Raw genomic sequence first — 24,217 nt, 5'->3', positions numbered from 1 at the left:
TACTGATTTACGAGTTTGTAACGATAAGTTTTATGTTTACTTTAGTTAATTAAACTTATGTATACACAACAAACCATAACATTATGGTTTCTCAGGGGGCAAAGGGAGAAAATCCTACTTCTATATACTTGATTTTTTGCCCCCGAGATATTAGGTCTGCCATGCATGGCCCCTATAGACTAGGTTGCCAGCAACATCAACATGCCTCAGCCCCTGGTAGCTCATTCTGATGATCTTTCCACCATGCACTTAGTGATGTCGATCTCCTAATTTGAGAAACATTTTATGCTGCAAAATTATACTATAGCTAAGTGCCCTATAATATACAGCTAGCTCCTAGAAGCCTTCCTATTACAAAAAATTATGCTAGCATAATTTGTCAAGCTCTGCATAGTCTAGGCGGCAGAATGCAAAGCACATGCAGTCCACACATGTAAATTCAGTCAACAGAGCATTAATATTTCAAGCAAGCATCTGCTGTCAGGGTGCAAGCATCTACACAATCATGAGTGTAAATTCTACAAGTTAGGCTTTCAATGTTTGATCATCTATAATTATATAGCTTTATCTATATACAATTCAGTCACAGCATGAACTCCTTTATTAAGCTCTCAATTAGCTAAGGGCTGTTCTGCCAACAGCCTGATGTGGTCAGGATACGAGAGCCCGAACCCTTACAATCAGATACAGAGCAGACATCGCGAGCTGGACGACTTATTCCACTGATAGTTGTTCCAGGTTGAAGATCCACGACTTGGACATCTCTGAGCGTTGGTCCGGGGTGTCTGAAGTCGTCCCAATAGCCACAGCCACCCTGACAATAGTTGACAGTGCCGAGGCATCCATACTTAAAGAATTCAACAAAAGAACATTTCCCATCACATTTGTGGTGATATGAACCATGCGCAACTTTGCCAATGTAGACAATTGGCCGCTCTCCTTCTCTCTCAAATTTCCCACGCTTACGAGTGTAGTGTCCACTGTGTTGATGATAAACAACTTTCTTGACTTGACCACCTTGGACAAACACAGACACACGCTCCCAGTCATTTCCATGGCCTTTGTCAAACAACGCAATGCAGCCTTTCTGTTTTCCATACCAGAGATAGTAAGTAAAGACTGTGTAAGATCCGCAGGTTTTCTGCTGAGTGTACACGGGGGATCGTTGATTCAGAGAAGTTATACATCGGCCATCGTTGCCGCTGGTGGCGGTATCAGGATAACAATAGCTTGAAGCTGAACCATCGAATTTGTAGATGGGGCGATACTTGTTTGCTTCGTTTGTATTGAGAGCGGCACACAATGCTAAGAAGCATGTTGCTAGTAGAACAGTGTAAACTCCAGTTGTCTGCATTATCCTCGTCAGTTATAATCACTACAAAAGTAGGATAACTGAGCACGAGCCTCGGGTTTATATGCAAGAACCATATCATGCACCCATGGCATGCATGCAGGAACCCATATAGTATACAGGAACCATGCATGGGATGCAGAAACCATCAGCTAGGAACCATGGCATGCAAGACACTAGCAGGAGCACCTGATATAGTATTAATATACAGCTAGCTATATAGCTATAGCTATTGCATGCATGCATAATCAAATGCACTTCACGGGCTCTTCAATGACGTGATGTAATACACTTACATGAAAGTGTGGTTCCCTTGTAATACACTTACATGAAAGTGTAGTTCACTTGTAATACACTTACATGAAAGTGTAGTTTCCTTGTAATACACTTACATGAAAGTGTAGTTCACTTGTAATACACTTACATGAAAGTGTAGTTCCCTTGTAATACACTTACATGAAAGTGTAGTTCACTTGTAATACACTTAGTAATATATATAATGTCTCCATTTACATAGTTTTGACACAAACGGCACCTCATAGTTCCAGAATCTTTAATATAGCAATACAAGACATTTTAAATAAAACTGTCAACAAAGATGAAGAACTTAATTCTACTGTTCACCGTCGTTGCTATGGGAACCATAGCGTCTGCTGGATCTATTTTTCAATCTCACCAAAATACAGGTGAATTATTTCCCATGCATGCAATAATAGCACGTTGCTCATAACCCGAGGCACATAGGTGCATGGCCGCGAGACTATACTTGCCTACTGTAGTCGATGTTTGTTTGTCTGCATGTCTGGCTGTTTATAACTGCATGCATGAGCCTGCTCACGTGGCTGCCATATGCGAACCCTATTTGTTTTCGACTCCATTGCAGGTGTCTCTCTATCGAAATGCTATCATACTATTTATACTGCTAATTTTTCTGCAATTTTTGAGTTTCTTTCATACGAGGCCACACATTGTTCATACAATTTCACATACATTTTTATGCAATAATTTTTCAGAGTATGTATGTGTCGTAAGTGTATATAGTTACAGCTATCTTATCGAAAACTCTGATCTGTAATTTACACCCCGCCCTTTAATGCAGTGGTGTGCCCCGTCCAAGGCCAGATATTCAAGTTTTGCGCGTCGGCCTGTACTGCTTACTGCACCACCCCCTTCCGTTTCCGTTTCTGTACACATCAATGCACACAAAGATGTGAGTGTCCTGCAGGACAGGTTATTGATAAGAACAAGAATAAATGTGTTCCACGAAATCAGTGCCCACGTAAGTAAATATTACAATTACTTTACATTACGGTTTGCTAAATTTAGCGCTCATGTACTTACAGCACTCTTAATTCTTCTGTTGCATCTATGACCATGCATTCCATTTAATCTTCCATAAAGGAGATGTATGCGTCGTAAATGGGGTGACTTACAATGTTGGAGACTATTTCAAAGACCGATGCAATTCCTGGTATAGTGTGTGAGAGACAATATATTGTAGCTCACTACTTTAATACCTGCAGCACGTGTGGTAACAGTGGCAGGGCAATTTGTACCAAGAGGGCCTGCTGGAGTAACAGTACGTTGAGTGCATGTTAATGATTTAAACAAGCAAATATTTATACAGTTACTCCGAATGAGATGGCAGCAGCTATACAAAGTATATACGAGTATATTCATGTGATAACTATTAGTAATGGTTTCCACAATGAGCAATTGTACATTCATGCGCATGCAATTGCATGTATGTTATATAGGTTGTAAGCTTGACTAACTGGGGAGTGTCTGTGTCTAAGTAATATCTGTATAGCGCGAAATTTTAAGTTTCGTGGAATGGCCTCTAAAAGCATTTCGTAACATTCCAAGGCCACGTCTTTTATCATTGCAGATTATAATAATTTTTGTGTAGGATTGCTATTAACCCACGAAAACAGCGAAAATTAAGCCCCTCAAAAATGTTTGCACTATATATGCATGATATGAAAGGAATTGACTTGCTTCCTAAATTTAATTGTATGACAAGCGAGACTGATAAACATTGGCATATTAATATGTACACAGCCGTTTCTGCTTTTAATAACATGTTTTGTTCCCATGATCTATACACAAATGTGAATAATTATAGGATAATTTATGTATGTATATTTCCTTGTACGCAACCCAATCAGAAGCAGTTTACGATTCATTTAAATGCTTTTGTTCCTTTCTGGCATTGCTTGACTATGTCCTCGTCACGCTACAGGCCAATGAACAATAATTACGCTAGCCTAAGGTTGACCAAGTACTGCATGTGTGCATTCGAGAGAAACTTGGTCAGCCTGGTGCGAGGTTACTACACACATTGACCACATTGACTATATTATTATACAACTTCCATGGTCAAGCCAATGATATTTATTATGTCTGCACTATAGCTATAGGTTGACGTTGCAGCAAGACCTTGGAGAAGGACTGATTTTGACTGGAAATGACACAAATGGTCATGGACTGTAGATATTAATAGACAGATTATTACTCATAATTTATAGAGACCAGCCGTGCATGTTAGCTCTTATAAAATTATAGCTCCTCTGTTACTGATTATATAATTTTTGTCCTTGTAGCTTCAACAACAAAAGCATTTGAGTTTTCATGTCATTATAATAATTATTATACAGGGCCGGAGTTTTGCATAAGTTTTTCCACAGCTGGTACGGTAATCAAGGTCGATGTGCACCGTTTTGTATTACAACAAGCATGGTTTTACAAAACACAACAACATTGTTATAGTCTCTAAAATTCAACCAGAAAATTAATCTTGCTCTATATAGAATGTTCTGGCAGCTGCATGAGCATCTTAACTAATTCTTGGGTGAGTTAATAGTACCTTCATTACACAGCTCCTCCCCTCATGCGGATGAGAAATCCGTCCTGGACTTTAATGGGTGTGTGTGGTTGTGGAGGGTCGGGAGTGTGACGTGGATATCGTGAAGCAGTAGGGGGAAGGGGGAATCAAACCATCATCCATTAAGATTAGTATACCTGGAGGTGGGAATGCCGATAGATTGAGTTACTAATATAATAACATTCCAAGTAAACAAAACTAGGCATAACTCGAACAAAGCATTATTTTGCAAATCCACGAATTAAAATACAAGAAACATGACTATATATATATATAAGCCTATAGAAACTCTTAGTTGCACTTCCTCGATCCTATAAGCAGCTGTAGCAGTCTACACATGCAGACACACAGATAGACGTATACCTCGCTTGCGCAATGCGCACCGAGGCATATAATTATATAGCTATAATGGCTGATTTTTTGAAGGTGTCACACTTTAATATGTATAGCACTAGACAGTACCAATATAACGTTCTAATGCAGACCCGTCATGCACCCATGCATGCATGCAACTACTAAAGTAAAGTATTTGCTACGCAACGCACAAGTCTGAAATAAATTAAGGAGCTATTTTGCAATCCATGAATCTCAAGTCATGCATGCATGGGTGTATGCATCGTTCATGTATACAAATTACAAAAATAATGTAGTGCCGTAAAAGTAGCTTCCACCGGATTGGCTGCATGAGCGCTTGTAGTCTGATTGAATTGGGACCCGAAAAATTATATTTCCCTTGTAGCCCTACAAGGTACCACTTTGTATAAGTTATCACGGGCACATGAAATATGTAATTTGTGTCACTTCCTTAATTAACTATACACCCATTGACAACCATTGCATTGACGTCATGCATGCAGATAGCAACTGTGCATCAGAGGAATGTTTATTTAGCTAAGCACGCACACAAGTATAGGTGTGTTAGCTATATCATGCTGAAAGGTCTGCTTCCTCTGGCAATATTAAATGCTACTCTGCCTGCTTGTCTACATAGTCTATATGGCAACACTAAATGACAATATCCTGGCCTATAGACTGACTTCCAGGTATTCCAGTCTCACTATACTTAATTTAATATAGCTACAAGAACAGTTGGTTGGGTTGTTGCAACCCCACCAAACACTCAACCCTCAGTTTTACTGCAGTGTATAGGGTGGAGCTGAGTTTTGCGGCGCTATCTCCATTGTGACGACAATACGTGCATAGTTGATAGCAGAAAGATAACAAGCAAGATACATACAGTTTTGGAAACCCTCAGTACAAACTACTTGGCCAAATATCATCCTAGCCAAGAGCTTTCCGTAGATGAAATGTACAAGGGTAGAAAAGGGGGTAAAATTCATATGCCCACAAAGCCTGTAAAGCTAGGTTTCAAGGTGTGGTGCTGCTCTTGTTCTTGTTGTGGGTATCTATGTACGTTTGATGTGTATAATGGTAGGCTCACCGGTTCTTCCGGGGAAAAGGTGTCAGAGAAGGGACTTCTGATGAGGGTAGTGAAGCAATTAGTTGAGCCTTTTCATACAATGAATCATGTGTAACTCTGTGCCGCAGGATCATCAGGGGGGAATCAATTCTCCACTCGTCAAGGTTCACACTCAATCCGAAACCGAACCCTCGGCATTACCATCATGACCAACCTCTACTTATCCCCTTTGCCAAAACACTGTCTTATCAATCATCATTCTTTGTAAATGTGGTTCCACTCTGGAATTCCCTACCAAGCAGTGCTGTCTCTGCAAGTAGTTTACTTAGTTTTAAGGCTCATGTGCGGGATGTTTCAATTAATTACTTACTTATAACTAATTGCCTGCTTGCCCTTACTTACAGTTTTGTGTCTGTTAATTAATTTGTATGTCACTGTCCTTGTCACTGCCTGCACCTTTTAGTTACTTTTGTTTTTTGTTTGTTTTTTTTTGTTTTCGTTTTTTTGTTGTTTTTTGTTTTGCCTTTTGCTGTTTTTTGTTAGGGCTACCTTAATATTAGCTTTCAGTTGCTATTTGGTAAGCACCTTTGCTCTGCATTAAATTTTATAAAGAAAAAAAAAATGTGGTCTACATGGACAACTTTTATACATCTGGTCCGTTGATTGTATACTTACGTAAGCATGACGTATTCGTAGTGGGTACAATAAAAAAGTCAGCCGCTGGTTTCCCCTCAGATCTAAAGGGTGTGGTACCTCATAAAGGTGAATATGTATCTAAGACTGTGGATGACATCTGTTACTTTGTGTTCAATGACCGTAAGGTGGTGTGTTTTGCTACTAATGTATTTCCTGAGACAATGCCAGACGCTGTGTTCAGATTGCAGCCAGATGGTACTCTATGCGCACAGAGTGTTCCCCCTTGTCTCCCTGCCTATAACTTGTACATGGGAGGGGTTGACAATACAGGGCGTATGAGGAAGACGTATGGATATGATAGAAAGTGTCGCCGGTATTGGTTCAGGATCTTGTTTCATTTTGCGGATATTACTGTTAATAATGCGTATATTCTGTACAAGCACAATTGTGTGAGGGTAGGTGAAAAGCCTATAAGTGTTGAAAGGGTTTCGTTTGGAAGTGATTGGTAGTCTTTGAGTATGTCACGTACATGTGCTAGAGGTGTGTCTGGTCTCAACCTTGGTAATCCTCCTTCGCAGGACATCCATGTGAGTGTCAGCAGAGTGGGACTGAGCAGAGGTAGATGTCAAATATGTGTGCAAGACAGGATACCTAGCAAGGAGCAAAAGCACACAGCAATGGCTTGCCCCAACTGTACCATCAGGATCTGCCATGAACATGCTATTATTGGACATCGATGTAGTAAAATAGATTAGGTGTGAACGTGCTAATAAATATTAATTGTGTACATGTCGTTTTCAAGTGTTTTTTCTCTCATTATTTTGCAACTATAAACATGAAATATTACTAAGCTACAAGTGTCAGTCATGAAAAACAACCCAGAGGGTGGGCGACGATTCGTACCCATTGTTGTAAAGATTATATGCACTGTGTACGGTTTGTGTGCGTGTGCTTGCACTTGACAAAGCACATTTACAATGGGGTTGGGTAGCTTTAAGATCTTCACAATGTGATTCAAGTGGGTGTACACATTTTTGTGCTTTCCACAATTGTTGTCAGGGTAGTGTTCTTTAAAAGAGAGGGTCCTTTAAGGGTGGAGGGAGGGCTTTAGGCTGTGTACCCTAGGGTACATAAATGTACACCCTAGAAGCCACATGGGATTTGTACCCTGGAGTATCCAGAGAGTTTCAATGGATATTCCTTAGTGTCAGAGCACATCATGGTACAAAACATCATACACATCATGGTTACGTACAAGTTTATGTCTACATGCATGCATGTACATTCTAATACATGGAGTTTAATATGAGAATAGAAGAGGATAATTTATCAGGGCCTATATTAACTGGATTGCCCTATAGGCGGCAACGCATGATCACTTTATCATTTTAGTCAAACAGAAAAAGAACAAGATGTTGATACTATATACACAGAACATCTACTATAATTTTTATCGTGTACATTGACTAAAGGAACCTGTATAATAATAAAGTACATACTTTTATATGCTAATAGCTAGGGTGTCTATAAAAAACCAATAATAATAATATATACTGCGGCGAGCTAATTATCTGTTCATACAATATTAATGATGATCTTTATCGACTTTATCTTGGAAAGGATTGTCAACAACAGTGCTCAACTCAATCTGATGACTCGGATTTATTTTACTTTTATTGAAGCAGCATTTTTTACTGTAAGCAAGGAAGATTAAGGTATACACAGTCAGGTATAGTGGCATCAAAGCATTTTCTAGAATAGACATCGTCTAGCTTACATTGAATCTTACGTATACATTGTGAATGTTTAACTTACCACAAAACAGCTAGGAGAATTAGTATCACCAAAACAATAGGTACTGCTATAACTCCCACTATCACTCCGATCAGTGCTGAACCACTCCACACAGTTGGAGTAGAAGGAGTAAGCTCAAAAGTGGGAAGGAATCCGTTCATTTTGTAGAGTTCTGCAGCATTCTACACACGTTTTAACAGATTGTGGTGACAGAATTGTTTCTTACTGTAACTTACCATTATTGCGTACTCTAAATTATCTTTTGAGAGATAAGCTTCGTCAACTTGAACAAACACAACAAACATCATATTCTCTCCGTCTTTTTTCTTGATGAGGGAAGTCGGAATGGCAACATTTGCTGAAAAGATAACGAGTTGGGTGACTCTGAAATGGAAATAGAAAAATTTATAGAACGAGTCATGCCGTCACTGTCATTGGGGTGACAGCACATGTGGCGTATACTTTTAATTATTAAGTTTTCCTGGCATCTAGACAAAGTGTTTACTTTTGTATTTCTCCTGATGGAAGTATCAACTTGCAGGATACTGAGGTGCAATAGTTATTGACAGCAATTGCAGTTGTTTCTCTAAATAGTTGCTGACGATCTGGCGTGAACTGCAATGATGTATTGAATAGTTTATGAGTGTAATAATTCTGAGCCAGCTTACTGTGTCAGGTGTCAATGTTGAGGAGGTGAAATTCACACTGTTTTCAATGCTGGTTTCATCAATAATCACATCAACTTTGGGTGGTGGCTCATTCCTCACCCCTATATATAAATACAACAGGCAGTATTTATCACATGGTTTAGTTTTTTCGTGGTCACTCACGTTGACAGGAACCATTTATTGTTAGGTTGTTGTAACCAGCTGCACAAGTACACTCAAAAGATCCTTCGGTATTTATACATTGAGAGTTTGGGTCATTTTCACAGAGGTCAGTTGAAATAAAAGCAGCTTGAAAGCATTCATCGATATCTGCCAAAAATAACACATCGGATATAATTTTTTATGCGCAAAAGCCTTGCTGCTAGAACATTTGGTTACATGGCTGACAACCATGCAAACGATGCTTCACCCACGCAATATTAAGATTGTATACCTTCACATCTTTTGCCATCACTGAGGAGCTGATAGCCAGTGCTACAGGAGCAGCTGAACGAGCCCTTGTTGTTGGTGCACTCATGCTCGCAAGGATTGCTCTCCTGGCATTCATTTTGATCTGTTCATAAATTGCATATTTATAGTTACAAGACTGTATTGTTTGTTGTAAATGCCAGTTTATACACATATACAGCAGCATTATGCAGCATCTTTCAAGTGTTAGTTGAACTAACCAATACATAGGGTTTCATTAACGATGTCCAGTTGGAATCCATTTTGACAATAGCACTGTTCTAGTCCATCAATGACAGCACACGCAAATGAACAAGATCCATTACAGGGAAAATCAGCTGTGATCAGGAACAGTGTGCTTGGCTTTGTGATATCAAAAATATATATCGGTATATACCTGTACAATTTCTACCATCGGTTGACAGGTTAAACCCTTCATTACAGCTGCAGGTGTACGAGCCCTCAGTGTTAAGACACAGCTGCTGACAATCGTTAATAGTATGGCACTCATTAATATCTGTATAAAGGCATGATGGTAAATGAACAATAGGAGAGTATAGGCACGTTGTTTATTATATCTAGTCAATCAGCTTAGCCAAGAGTAGTCACATGTCATGAAAGTATTTAATCCGTACGAAAGTATGCTACAATAAACAAATTGAATGAAAGTACCGCGGGTGCTGATGCCTCGGTGGAAAGCTAATATCATGATAAACACATTTGCATTAATTAATTTTGCTGCAATCACAGGGAAACTCAAAGAGTGGGTAATGATCGACCATGATTGTACGATTGATGCCAAAAGTTCAAGTCTACAATTAATGGTTGCATCATGTCAGCAGAGCCTAATTGCAGCTCTCTTCTCACTCTTGCAGCTACCAATAGCTAGTGTTCTAGTGCAGAGCTAACTAGAGTGCTTCCTCAATAACCGGACATGAAAACTTTGAAGGTAAACCGCTCCTGTTGCATAAGCTTTCACAAAGCAAACGGCTATGAGATAGGATCTATGTACTTGCTTAGCATAGAAAGCAATGTAGAATTGCTTGTCTCTCTTTCGTTTTGGAGCAGCGTCAAGTAGAAGCAAGTCTACCGGACACTCAATTATCGTGTCCGGTCAAAGTTGTTTAGGCTATGTAAAACCACACCTACTAATTACCGGACATAATCTTCAATGTAACATTACACGCATGTGCAGAACCCCTTGTGGGTGTGTTCACGCAAAAATATCAGGCAATAGATAGATGTTCAATACAGTAGCTCTACTTCATTCATTTTGCTAAAGTCTGGACAGCGTTCGGACAGTGTCCGATAATAGTAAGTGTCCGGTGATAGAGGTGGTACTCTACTAAGTAGAGTAGCAACACTCGGTGAACAAGTTTTGCTACACACACACGCACGCACGCACGCACGCACGCACGCACGCACGCACGCACGCACGCACGCACACACACACACACACACACACACACACACACACACACACACACACACACACACACACACACACACACACACACACACACACACACACACACACACACACACACACACACACACACACACACACACACACACACACACACACACACACACACACAAACACACTATACCGTATACCTCGCTTGCGCATGCGCACCGACGCATAATGATTGATGTATTACTAAGTGATAAAACATAAATTATGGCAGATTTGAATTTGATCTAAGCCCTTTCAAGTAAGACCATGGACAGACTCTGGGAAAGCATTACATTTGACTATAAAGCTAAGATTTTCGCGATCTATGCATGCATGTACCAGATGATAGAGCGAAGCATTGCCTATGCAATATAACATGCTTTGCGTGCACATATACCTTCCCAAGTTATGGGCATTGGAAACTCGAAGCTGTGAAATGTATATTATATAGTATGTATGTGTATATAGATTGAGAAACCTTCAAATATTGCTCAATTAGGTCATAATTATATTATAGTGACTGTTTAGACGAAGCACTTGGTGGAAAGAAGATTTTGCAAACGGGTACGTAGTAAAAAAACTGTAGCTATAGTTACCTACAAGTCAAGACATTTTATTTGCGCTTGCAGCCCATTATATTTAATAATACTAACATGCATCTGCTCCAAATGTCAGAGCCCGTCACATAATTATGAGCCAAGATCATGTGTCTTAATGCTGGTGCACTTGGATGGGCTCTAGTAAAAATTCACTCAGCTTTGATCGCCTTGTGCACCACGTTATCCTCGAACCCATACTTGGCACACACTTACTCTTGGTTAGGTGAGTTGCAAACAATTAACAGAAATGCTGTTTATTGTTTTTAGGTGTAGCTCTATACCGTAAACGTTATATATACCTTCGCACTGGTTTGCCATAAGCTGATAGCCTTCCACACAAGAGCACACAAATCCTCCATCAGTATTTGTGCATACTTGTTCACATAGATTAGCATCAAGGAAACACTCGTCAATATCTGAAAATTGTAAGCATTAGCTATAGTCTAAACTATACTGACTATCATTATATACCGTAACACTTGAGTGAGTCTCCTGTGTAACCCAGGGGACAATCTCCACACACCGCCCCCACCCCAGGAGCAGGAATGTCCATGCACTCCACCCCCTCAAAACACTGGATCTCCGAACAGCCATTGCGATCTTCCTGACAGAACCTCCCGTCATACGCTGTTACAGAATATTTATAATAGAGGAGTAATTAAACCAGCTTGTGAGTGACACTCACCTTCACTACACAAGCAGTTCATCACAACAGTGGTATTGCTGGTGAGTAAACCATCCAGTGTGCAAACTCCTTCATTGACACAGGCACAGATTTCCACAGTTGGAATGAAAAGTGAGGCAGCACCTCTCGTATCGTTAGCAATGAACACAAGAGTCTTGTTGGTAACTTGTTGCAAAGTCCACATAAAGAAATACTCCCCATCTGAGATCTTCTCCAATATGGGGCTGTCAGGTAGGCCATCTTGGATATTCAATGTAAAATTATCATCCGAATCAACCAAACTTAGAGCGAGAACAGACTGTTCCCCTAGGTTGACCCTTAAAGTAGCTTCAGCTGAAATGTTTGGTGGAAAATTATCTGCACAGATGCATGGGAAAGTTATAAACAGTGCACATTGTTTATATTGATCTTACTTAAAGTTGCAATAGTCATATTAGTTTCTTTTTCTGTGTCCAATGTAGTCTGTGCGACATCATTGTCTTCAGTAATAAACAAATCGTACAGACACTGTCGATTGTTTTCACAAAGCGTTCTTTGTGTGTCATTAAAATTCAAGTTATCAAAAAATGTTGGAGTATATGCATTTGGTGCTTGACGCCTCTTTCTTGTACCATGGTCATCATCATTAGGTACAGGTACATAAGCATTACGAAATAAAAGTGACTCTGTCACCATCCCTGCATTGTAATACAATTAAGTTATTCAATGCACAATTATAGAGATCTCTATACATTATTTTGCTTACATGAGGTCATAGCGGAATAAACTCCTTGATCCGATGTGTAGGGTACAGGCTGGTTCTCTCTTGTAAATAGCTCACGATCAATACTAAGACTACCATCAAAATTCCCAAGCAATCCTCGTACTTGACGCATGTATGAAGTGGGGACTTTAAGTTTGTAGCTAAAGAAATTACAGTTTTTGTACCAGTGCAAATTAATAATTAGTGATATTCCACTTCTGAAAAAATCTGCAGTAAGTTTGTTGTTTCTATCTCTCCGTAACTGTACTAAAGTAGTGTCATCATCTGGCCATCTACTGACCGGGGGAAGTTGGTCGGTGATTTCATTATTGGACTCCACAATTCTCCATCCTGTTGGCCCATTGTTTGTGCCAGTCACCTGATTATGACACATTAATTAACTCACAACATAATCGAAGCATACATGACAATGCAACCATATAAATTGGCAGGAATAATTATAGTCTTACTTCAAATGATTTATCAGTGTCTCCAAAGGCAAGGCCAGTATGCCACGTAGCTCTATGATTATCGATGATTCTCTCCATTCTCCCTTGAACAGTAATTGAAGGAGACAACGTTTTGAACACTGTAAAGTCTCCGATTCCTTGAAAGTCAAACTTTAACCCATCAAATGTAGTGAAGTGTGGATCTCCCCAGCCAGCACCTACGTACATCACTATAGTATGATGCATCCTCAATAATTATAGTGAACATTAGGCACTGGCAATCATGACATTAGTTATGCAGGAGCACAGGTCTGGAGCGTTTTACTATGCATAGTATTACAGACTCAATGTCGTCTTTCCTTGTTTGTAATGTGTAATTGTTCTGTACATGTGCGGCTGATAACGTGAATATACAATGAATAATGATAGCAGCACTTAATTAGCGGTTTAACAACGTTTGTACATAGCAGGACGATACAGAATCCGCTTAGTAAGACACTCCATCTCCTCATGTGCTCCTGATATCGATATTTCTCTAAGGACAAAATAACCAAATATGTAAATTTACCTACAACAGGTGGTCTATATCCACTGCAATTGTTGTTAGGTCTTCTTTGAAAGAATTTCATACAGAAATCTTTCCCTTGTACATAACCAGTGCAGCAAGTCATTTTAAATGTCTTATCGCCAAAAGTCACATCGTTATTCAGCTGGTTCCTTATTTTGTTGTATTTAGTTGGTTCTCGTAAGGGATGTTGAAAAAGTAGCGATCCAGCATCAACACTTTCCATAGTGATCAGTGCTCCACTGCCAATTGCAAAAAGAAAAATAATTACCACATCTGATGTATATTATACAATACCGTGTAGCGGATAAATTTGGAAAATGACGCAATTAAACTATTATTGGCAATAATGCTGCGCATGGCATTATTAATCTTGTGCGATACACTGGGACTGTGTACTGCCTCGTGGCATTTTCTGAATCAGTCAAAAAGTGTTACGGAAGAGCTAATGTAGAGCATCAGAGGAGGTCCAAAAGGTCTATACTGGCATACTGCATGCCTGGCCTTTGAACCTAACACGATATGAGGAAAATACTTTTTTTAGCACTGTTACACTTCATGCGTTTTGAAAGCATCAAAGGTCACAACATTTCTTCATAACTTCTCCGGCTTACGCTTGTACTTCGAGGGTTATTTAGAAACAACTCACAACTAGCTACAGTTTCACTGCTTATAGTTATAAAACACAAGGGGAACAGTTAGGAACGTTCCTAGAAACTCTATGTTGCGTGTGATCAAATGTGAAGTGGTAATGAGTGACCTTGTCGGACTCCATTTTCATAATCTATGGTATTATAAAAGAGGACCTGCTTTATCAGAGTGCAGGAGGGTAGTTTCCACTTACTTATCATTGTAGCAGCATTGTTGAACAATCATACTTCTCATGGATGTCAGTACATCGGGAGTTGTAGAAAGAGGTTTCATCGAAACATAGCAATTTACACTGTCACTTTGAGGTCTAAATCGTGCCGTGTCCAGATCAGCCTGGCTTTTAATGCAAGGACAGGGCTCCAGCATTGATACATAATTATCTACATCAGTATGAGCATCGAATCCCAACATATTGCTGCATTCTGCAATAGCAGTTTGTACATCTTCTAAAATAGAGCTCCCTCTTACACTCTGCCTCTTTCTTCTCTTGCCGAGCCTTATTGCACATGACAGTGATTCTCCAATGGATGTATAGCCTGATAATGGATGATTAAAATATATGTTTCCAGCAGAATTATAACCAACAACAGCAGCATTTCTACTTGATCCAAACGCACTCCATTGCAAGTCTCCACAGATGTAGGTAAAAATCATCGACGTATGAATAGTGTCACTCACAACGATTGCTTGGTAGGTATTGGTCTATAGCAAAAAAAAACATAAGCGTACACTGACCATAATTTTGTTGCTATAAAGTGTGTATAGGGTCACTAGGCACACATATACTCTTAAAACCATGGGCTGGGGTACATATATACATCGACCAATCGATACAACTCTCACCAATGATACTATTAAATTGACATACTTTGCTCAAGACTTCTTCTCGAATACCCTGCGTATTATCTGAACCATGCGGATAGGGATGGACATGGTCCCACTGTGCAATTAGCATCCAATCTCCAGCAAAGAAATCGGCATCTGCTCCACGATTTGCTTGAATGAACAGATTTACTTCATCCAAGATAGCTTGACCTTCAGCATGATAGCTACACCCAGTTGTGTCTGTAATGTTGCAGTAGGTGGCATACCTAACATGGCCTTCTTTTCGAATGTCATTGTCACTCCAAAATGGTGCAATCGCTTTTCCAAGTTGTGTCCAGTAATAGTCCGTGGGAAATCGATCAGGATAGGAGAATCCCCATGGTTTATCAAATGAAATGACTCCATTTTCATTTACCTATACAAAAACAATACCTTTATTAATCGAGCTTCAAAAACAGGTCATAAGGTGATCCAACAATAAATCCTATAATGCCATTGTGTTTGAAGGTCCTAATCATAATTATAGACTCAGTGTATTCTCTTGTAGTATAATTATAGGAGCATTATATAAGTGCTTGAAAATCTGTAGGTATTGTACACTCCAAGTCCAACTCAATTTAGAGTGCATACACTTATAGGGATATAAATCTAAACATTTGCATGCAGATTGGCCGGGAGAAGCACCGCACCAAAAGCGTGGAAAACAAGCAAGTGAGATTGATCTGTACATCAATCCGTTTATACACCAGGCATGCATAGAGGGTGTCATGTTTACCATAGAAGGTAATTGACTGCAACGAATATGGATTTCACTTAAAAATTAATTGGACCACACTTTGGTAATTATATTCATGACGTTGTGAGGGATTGACATATAGCTCTCTTCCGCTTACTTGTGACAATTAAGGCACGTTTCATGCTTTTTTTTGGTGCTTATATATATACTAGCAACTTTCAAATTGCATTCCAAACTAGTCCCCTCGTGGGAGTAAGTGGAATTTCATTGAATTCATTTGGTGGAAGCTGCTACATACAGCTTGCTACTTGTCTGGCAACATTATATAAATCAAATCATGGGCATACTACATAAATATATAAGGATATATTGATAGGATGCTGAGGTAGTGGTCGACATGCAGCTATATAGGACTTACAAACGCTTCCGTCACAATATCTTGTCCAAACCATAAACCGTTTGGGATTATGATTGCTTCTGATGCACCATCCAACACATCACGGTCTAACTCAGCAACTCCCGGAAACTCAGTGATATCAAAAAATTCTACAAAATCACCTATGTTGCCGTCATTACCTGCAGTTGTGTACACGCATGTGATTGCAATGCTGTATTGAAATCAGTCTTTGAGCATGTACTATAGGATGTATACACTTAAATAAACATACAGCTATATACAATTAACTCACCTTCACCTATGAATCCAGCTGTTATTTCTTGGCCAGTCAGATAGGCCACGCCTATATTGGATGTGCTGAAGGCATACACTAATACAGAAATAAGACCGTTAGGTTCCAAATGTGAAACTACATGCTGTGAAGGTAAATCAGTGCGAAGGTTAGTAATGGTGTAGTTGCACCCATATCCAGTGACCATGCTATTGTCACCATATATCTCCTTCCAAGTACAATCAAGAACTTCACCATCGTAAAAGATACTATCAGAACTGTAGTATTCAGTTGAAACTGTGACACTAATGTATACTCCAGAGAAAGTGTTTGCCGGGGGTGCCAGAAACGAAATGTTGTGAACGTATTGATCTACTGGTGAGACAAGAGCTATAGCTGGGTCGCCCCTACCATCACCGCTGCCTGATGTTGCCAATTGAACCAAAAGAATTGGTTCTGAAGAATGTAGAGAACAATACATGCTCGCTGAAACTGCAAATTGAAATTCGGTAATATTTGTAAGTCTCAAAGTCTGCTCACATGCGATAACAACGTTTGTTGGCACGGTAGACACAAACTTGAAAACAGTATCAGCATCTCTACCACCAAAACTTGCTAAAAGAAACTTATTTCCCCAGGTAAAAGAAGGGGGAACCTGAACTGCAAACGGTTCACAACCAGTAGTGTTTGAAGGCACGTTTCCACATTGATGCCCAGCAATAACGGACAGTGGTTTACTTGACACAATTCTTGTTCCAGTTAAATCTCCGTTACTGGAGATCAGAACTGTTTGCAATTGATGAATAGTACCATTGTGAACATCTTCTGCCTCTAATGAAATTGAATCCGATGTGTTTGATGACTGTAAATCTCGTGGAAGAGTGATGGGTTGAGACGGTATAATCGATATCTTTGTATCATTTTCACACCCAACAAGTAAGAGTTGACTTTGGGGAGTACTAACTACTTCGGTAGAGATTACATAGTACTCATATTCATCTTCATTGAATGTCAAGCAAGGATATGCCAGAAAGACCCCTTGATTGTGTGGGGAGACAGAATTGTCCGCAATGACATAAATCGATCCCGTGTCAATCGTGATATAGATATGGAGTCCTTTTTCTCGATTTTCAAAATTGCTATCAGTAACCTGGAAATTGGCATCAATTGCAACCGTAGTAGGTGAGGTACTGTTTACTGTTCCTTGTTGTTGAATTATTTCACCTCGTGACTCGATTACATACTCAACATTCTCTGTAGAAGTGGTACCAATCCATAGCCTGAGAGTTGTGAAACTTGTACCAGCAAAATTGCGCATGTAACCGATGTAGAAATCCCTGCCATTTGATGTAGCTGTGTAGGACAATATTGCACAGAACAGTTAATAGTATAACCGGTTGTAATTATGCTTTAGTGAGCGCATGCACTAAAAGCATAAGCTGATCTGTTTTTTTCTGCTGTATACAACAGCCAGACAGCTAGTGTATTCCACTGTCGCAATGCAAATGCAAATAATAAATCCGGCTTCTAGCCCTCGATCTGTAAGGTATCACTTGTATTAGTAACTACATCCATTGGCAACCATTGACGTCAGAAGACCGTAAGTGTAAGTAGCTAGTATATCATGCTGAAAGGTCGGCTTCCTCTGGCCCTGATACAGAGTGTATAATTCTATGCAAGTATAATTATGCAAGTCACAGCTCCCATACTTATACAGCTGAGGCTTAGCCTGCTCACAGAAGCAACATGCAACAAATTGGGAGCAATATTGGGTTACATTCCGTTCATGCACTATGCTATAGCACTGTGCAGGTATCTCTCAATGCACTCAGTGGCGGATCCATGCAGAAAAGAGGAAGAGGGTTCCAAACAAACGAATGCGCAGCGCGAGTAGTGAAGGTCATGCGCAGGAGACTGTTTACTTCTTGTAATAACTTATAACATATAGAGCCACATGGCTGTCATACGTGAGCAAATACTGATATCATGTGCGAAAAATGCAATTCAGACCCTTAATTGTACGATACCTTCATTAGCGACCTAATGATATCTAATGAGACCTAGCTGTATAACCTCCTCTCAGGCACAATGTCATAACAGCACTAAACTTCCTATCATCATACCGTGTATACAACCAGAAATGTTGGCGGGTATTTTATTAGGCGAATGAGCCATTTAAACCGAGTTGGCGTTTTTTTAGTTTGGCGTCTCAGGCGTGGCTACTACAACAATGTGATTTGACGGTTTTATATATTTGGCAATCTTTATAAAATCTGCCATATCACCAAATTAAAACACCCATCAAATTTACGGTATAGATCTTAGCCTCGGTCCCAGGCAAGGCATATAAACGAATGAAAAAGTACGGTCTGGTATCTATTGATAGTACGCATGTACAGTGGCAAGATAGAAAAACAAGCAGGTATAGGTGCTGATGCAAAAGGAATGGAACTCTACTTAGTAGTTAGCTCTGCACTAGAACGCTAGCTATTGGTAGCTGCAAGAGTGAGAAGAGAGCTGCAAGGCTCTGCTGACTTGCAGCCGCCATTAATTTTAGACTTAAACTTTTGGCATCGATCGTTTTTAATAACAATCATCATTGATCATTCCCACTCTTTGTGTTTCCCTGTGATTCTGGATTCTGCATGCAGCAAAATTAAAAATGTTCATCATGATAATTATAATCAATGTGTGTATAAAAGCTAACTATTAGTAGCTTTATGTTATGTAGCTTTGGCACCTCCACCGAGGCATCAGCACCCGCGGTGCTTTCATTAAGGAGACCACTGTGCCAGTCGGGTTTTACTTAGCACAAGCTGTGAATTGTGTGTGCATGATGACTGGAAATGAATCAAAGATACCAATGACTGTATGTACCCATCTGTTCATTCTTTCAGAGAGAAAGGAATGTAGAGGGGATCATTCTGCCATGATTTTATACAACATCTCCACAAGGCACTGCTACACTATTTTTTTTCTGGATGTTTATACCTATTCTTGTGTTTGATTGCGACATCATTGTGTGAACCTCACACTAAAAGAGTCCTATAGGTGTTCCGCATATTCTGGCACTGTAATATATATTTACACCACCATTATCACACCCTTTGAAAGAGACCAACAGCATCAGTAGCAAACTGTAAAACTACACTACTCTATATAGTGTGAACCTGCTGACCTCACACTAAATGAGAAATGGTACAGTAGAGGCACTGTGTTATACACATATACACTAAAGGTAAGTACCATAATTGTAGAGACCCGCAACATTAGTAACTCCGACGAAAGCTACATTTCTCTTTTAGAGTGAGGTCCGCATGCAGGTTCACACTAAAAAGAGATATGTAGCTTTCTTCGATCAGAGTTACTGGTGCTGTTGGTCTCTGTTGTACTTTCAAACAGTATATATACATCGTGCTATGGTGTAGAGGTGTGGATATACACCATATAATTATATGAAACCAAATCTCAATGAATAATGCATACCCATATATGGCACACAATACGTATAATACGTGCATGGTATAGAGATCAAAGAGTGTTGACTCAAAGAGTGTTGCTATACTGATTTGTAAATGTAGTACTTTACACGTACGGAGCGATTGTGTATACTCAAGGGAGCACCCCACGGAATATCCCTAGCCAACCTGTATACCATGTGTGTATTGGATTTTACCCTTGTGCAGCTGTATATGTATTCCCTTGGCAATAGAATTGCCCTTGCATGCATACATGGGTATACAAGTCCAACACCCTATAGATATCCATGGTACAATTATTAGAGATAAACGGATAGGCAACGCCTCACGTGATAATGGTAAACGCATGCAGTGTGACGTCACACCCTCCAAGAATGCGTACTGCTCCCAATACATCTGCTTAGTCTCTTGTTCTCTTTAGGCCTCTATAGAAGAAATTCAAGACAATTATGCACACATACACTACACTCCTGACACTACTGATAGAACGAAACTGTATCTTGCGTGATTGAAGAGATGGCATTTAAACATATCTTATGGCTTGTATAATGAGTACTGACATCCCCTTTGGAGCATAAAAGATTCGTATCAGTGGCAGATCTAGGATTCTTATAAGGGGTTCCAGTGGCAAGGCAGGGACAAGAATTCCGCATTTACCTAAAAAAAAGGTCATCACTTGAGACAGTCAGCATGCATGCGTTAGTAACTAAATGCACAAACAAAGCTTACCGTACGTGGTAAGTGAATGTAAACTTGCTATAAAACTAGCTGCTTAAGCCTCCCACTCACTTATGTGTATGGATCCACCACTGTATGGTCAGGGGATGCTTGAGCACCCTCCGCATGCTACCTGCTAGAACTGTCTGGCCACAAACTTGACTTAATGCTGTAAGCTATAAATCTTTTTCTAGATCCAAATGCACATGCACACCCCTTTTGCTCATTAAACGCAACTACAGCAGACTTTTGCTAATCCGGCTCTCTGAAGAACGGTCACCGGTCGTTTCGTGTGGAATAGATTGTTAGCTTAATTGATGTTTACTGCTGCCTGAAATGCGCTACTCGCTATTCCGTTATACTGCATGGTCAGTTCTGGCTGCCCTGGTTTTCAGCCACCTCGCTATTTCGGCCAAACTGCACTGTCCCAAGAGTGACCAGTTAACGAGAATTTAATGTAGCCTCATCCAACGGAAGTCTTTGGTGCAGTGCGTATCCCTTTCTTTCGTTTATCTAACTAATGACCTCACACATCATAGGTGCCAACTGTCCCGAGTTGGCTGGGACTGTCCCAGATTTATAGCACCCTGTCCCTTGTCCCGAAAGAAAACTGATATTCACCTCAGACATCCCGGATTTTCAAGGTTGCTGCTCCTGAGCTCAGAGGCGTAGGAGTGAGATTTTGCTTAGTTAGGCAGTGTTGGGAGGCGAAACGGCTTACTTTCTTGGTTGATGACATTGGATTGAACTAACATACACTTACTGCAGCCATGTGTATTAACTATAGCACCTGCATGTTTTTTTAAAGTATATACAGATATCAACCTCTAGGCCGCCCATTTATGGAACTGATTGAGCTATAGCTATAACTTGTGTACAGTGGCGTAGCCAGGATTTTGGGAAGGGCAGGGCTCAAATCTGTTGAGCAGGACCAAAGCAGGCGCTGAATAGCTTGGAATTTTACCTAGGTCATCACTTTTCATCAGCAGTAAGCATGCGCAGTACATGGCCCTGCCCACATTTCCATTGAATGACATCATTCTAGTAGCTGTACAGTGCAGAATAGATTGGCAGATCAAGGTAATTCAAGCTGAGTTGGAGTTGATGAGCACAAAAAGGGGGGGGGGGGGGCTCTAGCCCCGTCAGCCCTCCTCTGCCTACGCCACTGGTGTACAGCTGTTTCTGTCTATTGCATGTTTTAGCATTTAATTTATAGTTCCAAGCGTTTCTAGGCTAGCTATAGTAAGCTTTATTAGAGCTTAGTATTAAAGTCAGCTCCATGCAGGCGTGTATAGTAGGTGGTCAGGCTCGCCTGACCAATAATTGGCACTCACTTGTTGTGCAATTAATAATGACATATTATTATTGAAAGCCACATTGAAAGCTGCATGAGCAGCATTCCTCAAAACAACCAATTAAGGCTTAGCAATTAAATTATGCTAGCATAATTGTTGGAATACTAATTATTTTATAGGGAGACTTCTAGCAACGAAAATAATATAGGGCACTATAAATTAGTACCCTCAGAGTCATGGTAGACCTAATTTCACATCTTATAATGTAGCTAGACATCTATTACTGTGCTTTAAGCACTAGTGGCTATAGGCAGGCTTGGAGGAGTATTTTCTCTTTTGCATAATTCTTTTTCTCTTTTGCAAAACTCAGCACTAGAGGATTATACTTCACTTTCTGTAATGCTACCTCAGGTAGTGCTACAATACAACTACAAATAAATTGTCTTAATTTTCATTGATGCTTTAAACTGGAAAAATGGGTATATACACTAAACTGGAATAATAGGCCGACTTTTTGAGAATAGAATAATAGGCAAAATAAAAAGCAAAATTTGTCTGCAATTTGTCAAGGTCTAAACACAATAATAATTATTATATCTTTGCACTGAAAATCATAGTCATATATATATGTGCTCAAAATAATATTATATTGAATTTCCTAAAATTTGACTCCATTGATGGCCATGCAATCACTCGAGGGCTAATGCCCCCATGTTTTTTGTCCCTAAATTTGTCTGGGGAATTTGGCATCTATGAAACATGCCGAGAGGCATTAGCACAGTGGAGCTTGCAACATTAATTATAACATTAAGCTTGTTAATATTATTATAAGACTTAATTATGCAGCAATAATTATCATAATTTTTACTCTACTCACAAATACTGTCCTGTGCACAAGCATCTCCAAGTTGATGAAAGATCAAGATTATTTGAAACAAAAATGCCATCATGTTCCAATGACTCTGATCTTGAGCAACCATCTTGACTCTTGATTTCATATATACTCTCATTGACTGACTTCAACTGCCTTGCTTTATAGCATCTATATAGCGGGTAATTCCCAGGGGTCAGCCACGCACCCACCATGTCCTAATGGAGATTACCGGTGTCATAAAATTTTGGGCCCCCCCATGTTTAGGCCCCCCCCGGGCCTAGAATTTTAAAATTTTTGGCCCCCCAGGGGGTCCAATCTGTTAAAATTCTAGGCCTCCCACTGTGAGATTAGGCCCCCCTCTTTTCTGCACGATAGAACCATAGATAAACGAACAGAAATCTTTATCTATGATAGAACGAAGTCAAAGAATTATGGTAAGGTTAGCTCTATTAGTTAAAAAGCATCAAAGAGACTGCATGCATGCAAAGACTCTGTATCAAATTAGCAAAATTGTTTGTTGTTGTTCTGTTATTCTATCATGGAATTCTAAGTGAAGGAAGATTTACCTTTCAAGTTACTCATGCTTATACCTATAAGAGTTAAATGCTTTGATGCAGCTCTGCATTGTTGGATCTGCCTGTAAGACAATCGATGTTGTGCCATAGCTATCGCCATATTTGCAACTTTTTTGTGCTTACTTTCTCAGCCAAATTTCAAGACAAAACATGGCGGCATTATCCCCAAGCGTCTGCTCTAAGGAGGCAAAATTTTGTGAATTCACAATAATTATAAAGTATAAAGCACACAATTTTCAGTGCAAAGACAACAATACATGTCTTCCTCCATGTTTTCCTACATAGAAGATGTAAATTGTTGTGGGGATGCTCCAATAGCATCACTGGCTCAGCTCTCAAGTAATGTGGAATCATAGATATAGAAGAAGAGAGAAACTGTTGTATCTATAGTGGAATCACAGTACATGTATGTAATAAGAATGCAAGCAAGTGAGCCCCGCCCACTTATTAGACTGTATCATAGTACAAGGGCGCTTCTCTCATATGCCCTTGCTATATAAACTAAGTTTCTTGTGTAAAGCTGTTTTTGTTCATTGTTTGAAGATTATAGCATGCAGTAGTTTCAGGCTTGATAAGCCTTTTGGAGCTTAGTAACCCAGCTCAGAAGCAGCAACCTTAAAATCTGGGATATCTGAGGTGAATAGCAGTTTCCTTTCGGGACAAGGGTAATCTTGGACAGTCCTGACCAATTCGGGACAGTT

General features: G+C 39.8%; 2 protein-coding genes across 3 annotated transcripts; one reads left to right on the top strand and one right to left on the bottom strand.

Annotated features, from left to right (window-relative positions):
• The first annotated feature begins 1,864 nt into the window (after positions 1 to 1,864).
• On the top strand, positions 1,865 to 3,983 carry LOC135345053 (von Willebrand factor-like). Its single transcript, XM_064542391.1, has 5 exons — positions 1,865 to 2,037; positions 2,451 to 2,630; positions 2,753 to 2,822; positions 2,875 to 2,930; positions 3,766 to 3,983. Exons 1-5 carry the CDS (start codon positions 1,950 to 1,952, stop codon positions 3,774 to 3,776), a joined length of 405 nt encoding a protein of 134 aa, XP_064398461.1. The 5' UTR covers positions 1,865 to 1,949; the 3' UTR covers positions 3,777 to 3,983.
• A 3,687-nt stretch (positions 3,984 to 7,670) lies between these two features.
• Positions 7,671 to 23,104, bottom strand: LOC135345050 (mucin-like protein). Of its 2 annotated transcripts, none has more exons than XM_064542385.1 (21): positions 22,945 to 23,104; positions 16,598 to 17,929; positions 16,327 to 16,484; positions 15,216 to 15,587; positions 14,541 to 15,049; positions 13,700 to 13,938; positions 13,153 to 13,361; positions 12,686 to 13,061; positions 12,354 to 12,617; positions 11,941 to 12,297; positions 11,727 to 11,882; positions 11,555 to 11,671; positions 9,598 to 9,717; positions 9,422 to 9,538; positions 9,187 to 9,306; positions 8,916 to 9,062; positions 8,754 to 8,854; positions 8,591 to 8,700; positions 8,322 to 8,469; positions 8,107 to 8,267; positions 7,671 to 7,985 (listed from the first exon to the last, which is right to left on the bottom strand). In XM_064542385.1, the coding sequence occupies exons 1-21, from the start codon at positions 23,075 to 23,077 to the stop codon at positions 7,877 to 7,879; spliced, it is 5,355 nt and encodes a 1,784-aa protein (XP_064398455.1). In that variant the 5' UTR covers positions 23,078 to 23,104; the 3' UTR covers positions 7,671 to 7,876. The 2 variants fall into 2 exon arrangements, with proteins under 2 accessions (XP_064398455.1, XP_064398456.1); XM_064542386.1 differs by having other exon boundaries at positions 13,153 to 13,349.
• Positions 23,105 to 24,217: the final 1,113 nt, after the last annotated feature.

The sequence above is a fragment of the Halichondria panicea genome, chromosome 12, assembly GCF_963675165.1.
Source record: "Halichondria panicea chromosome 12, odHalPani1.1, whole genome shotgun sequence".
Taxonomy (NCBI): domain Eukaryota; kingdom Metazoa; phylum Porifera; class Demospongiae; order Suberitida; family Halichondriidae; genus Halichondria; species Halichondria panicea.
The sequence above is the reverse complement of the archived record's forward strand: the minus strand, read 5'-3'. Positions and strand labels throughout refer to the sequence as shown.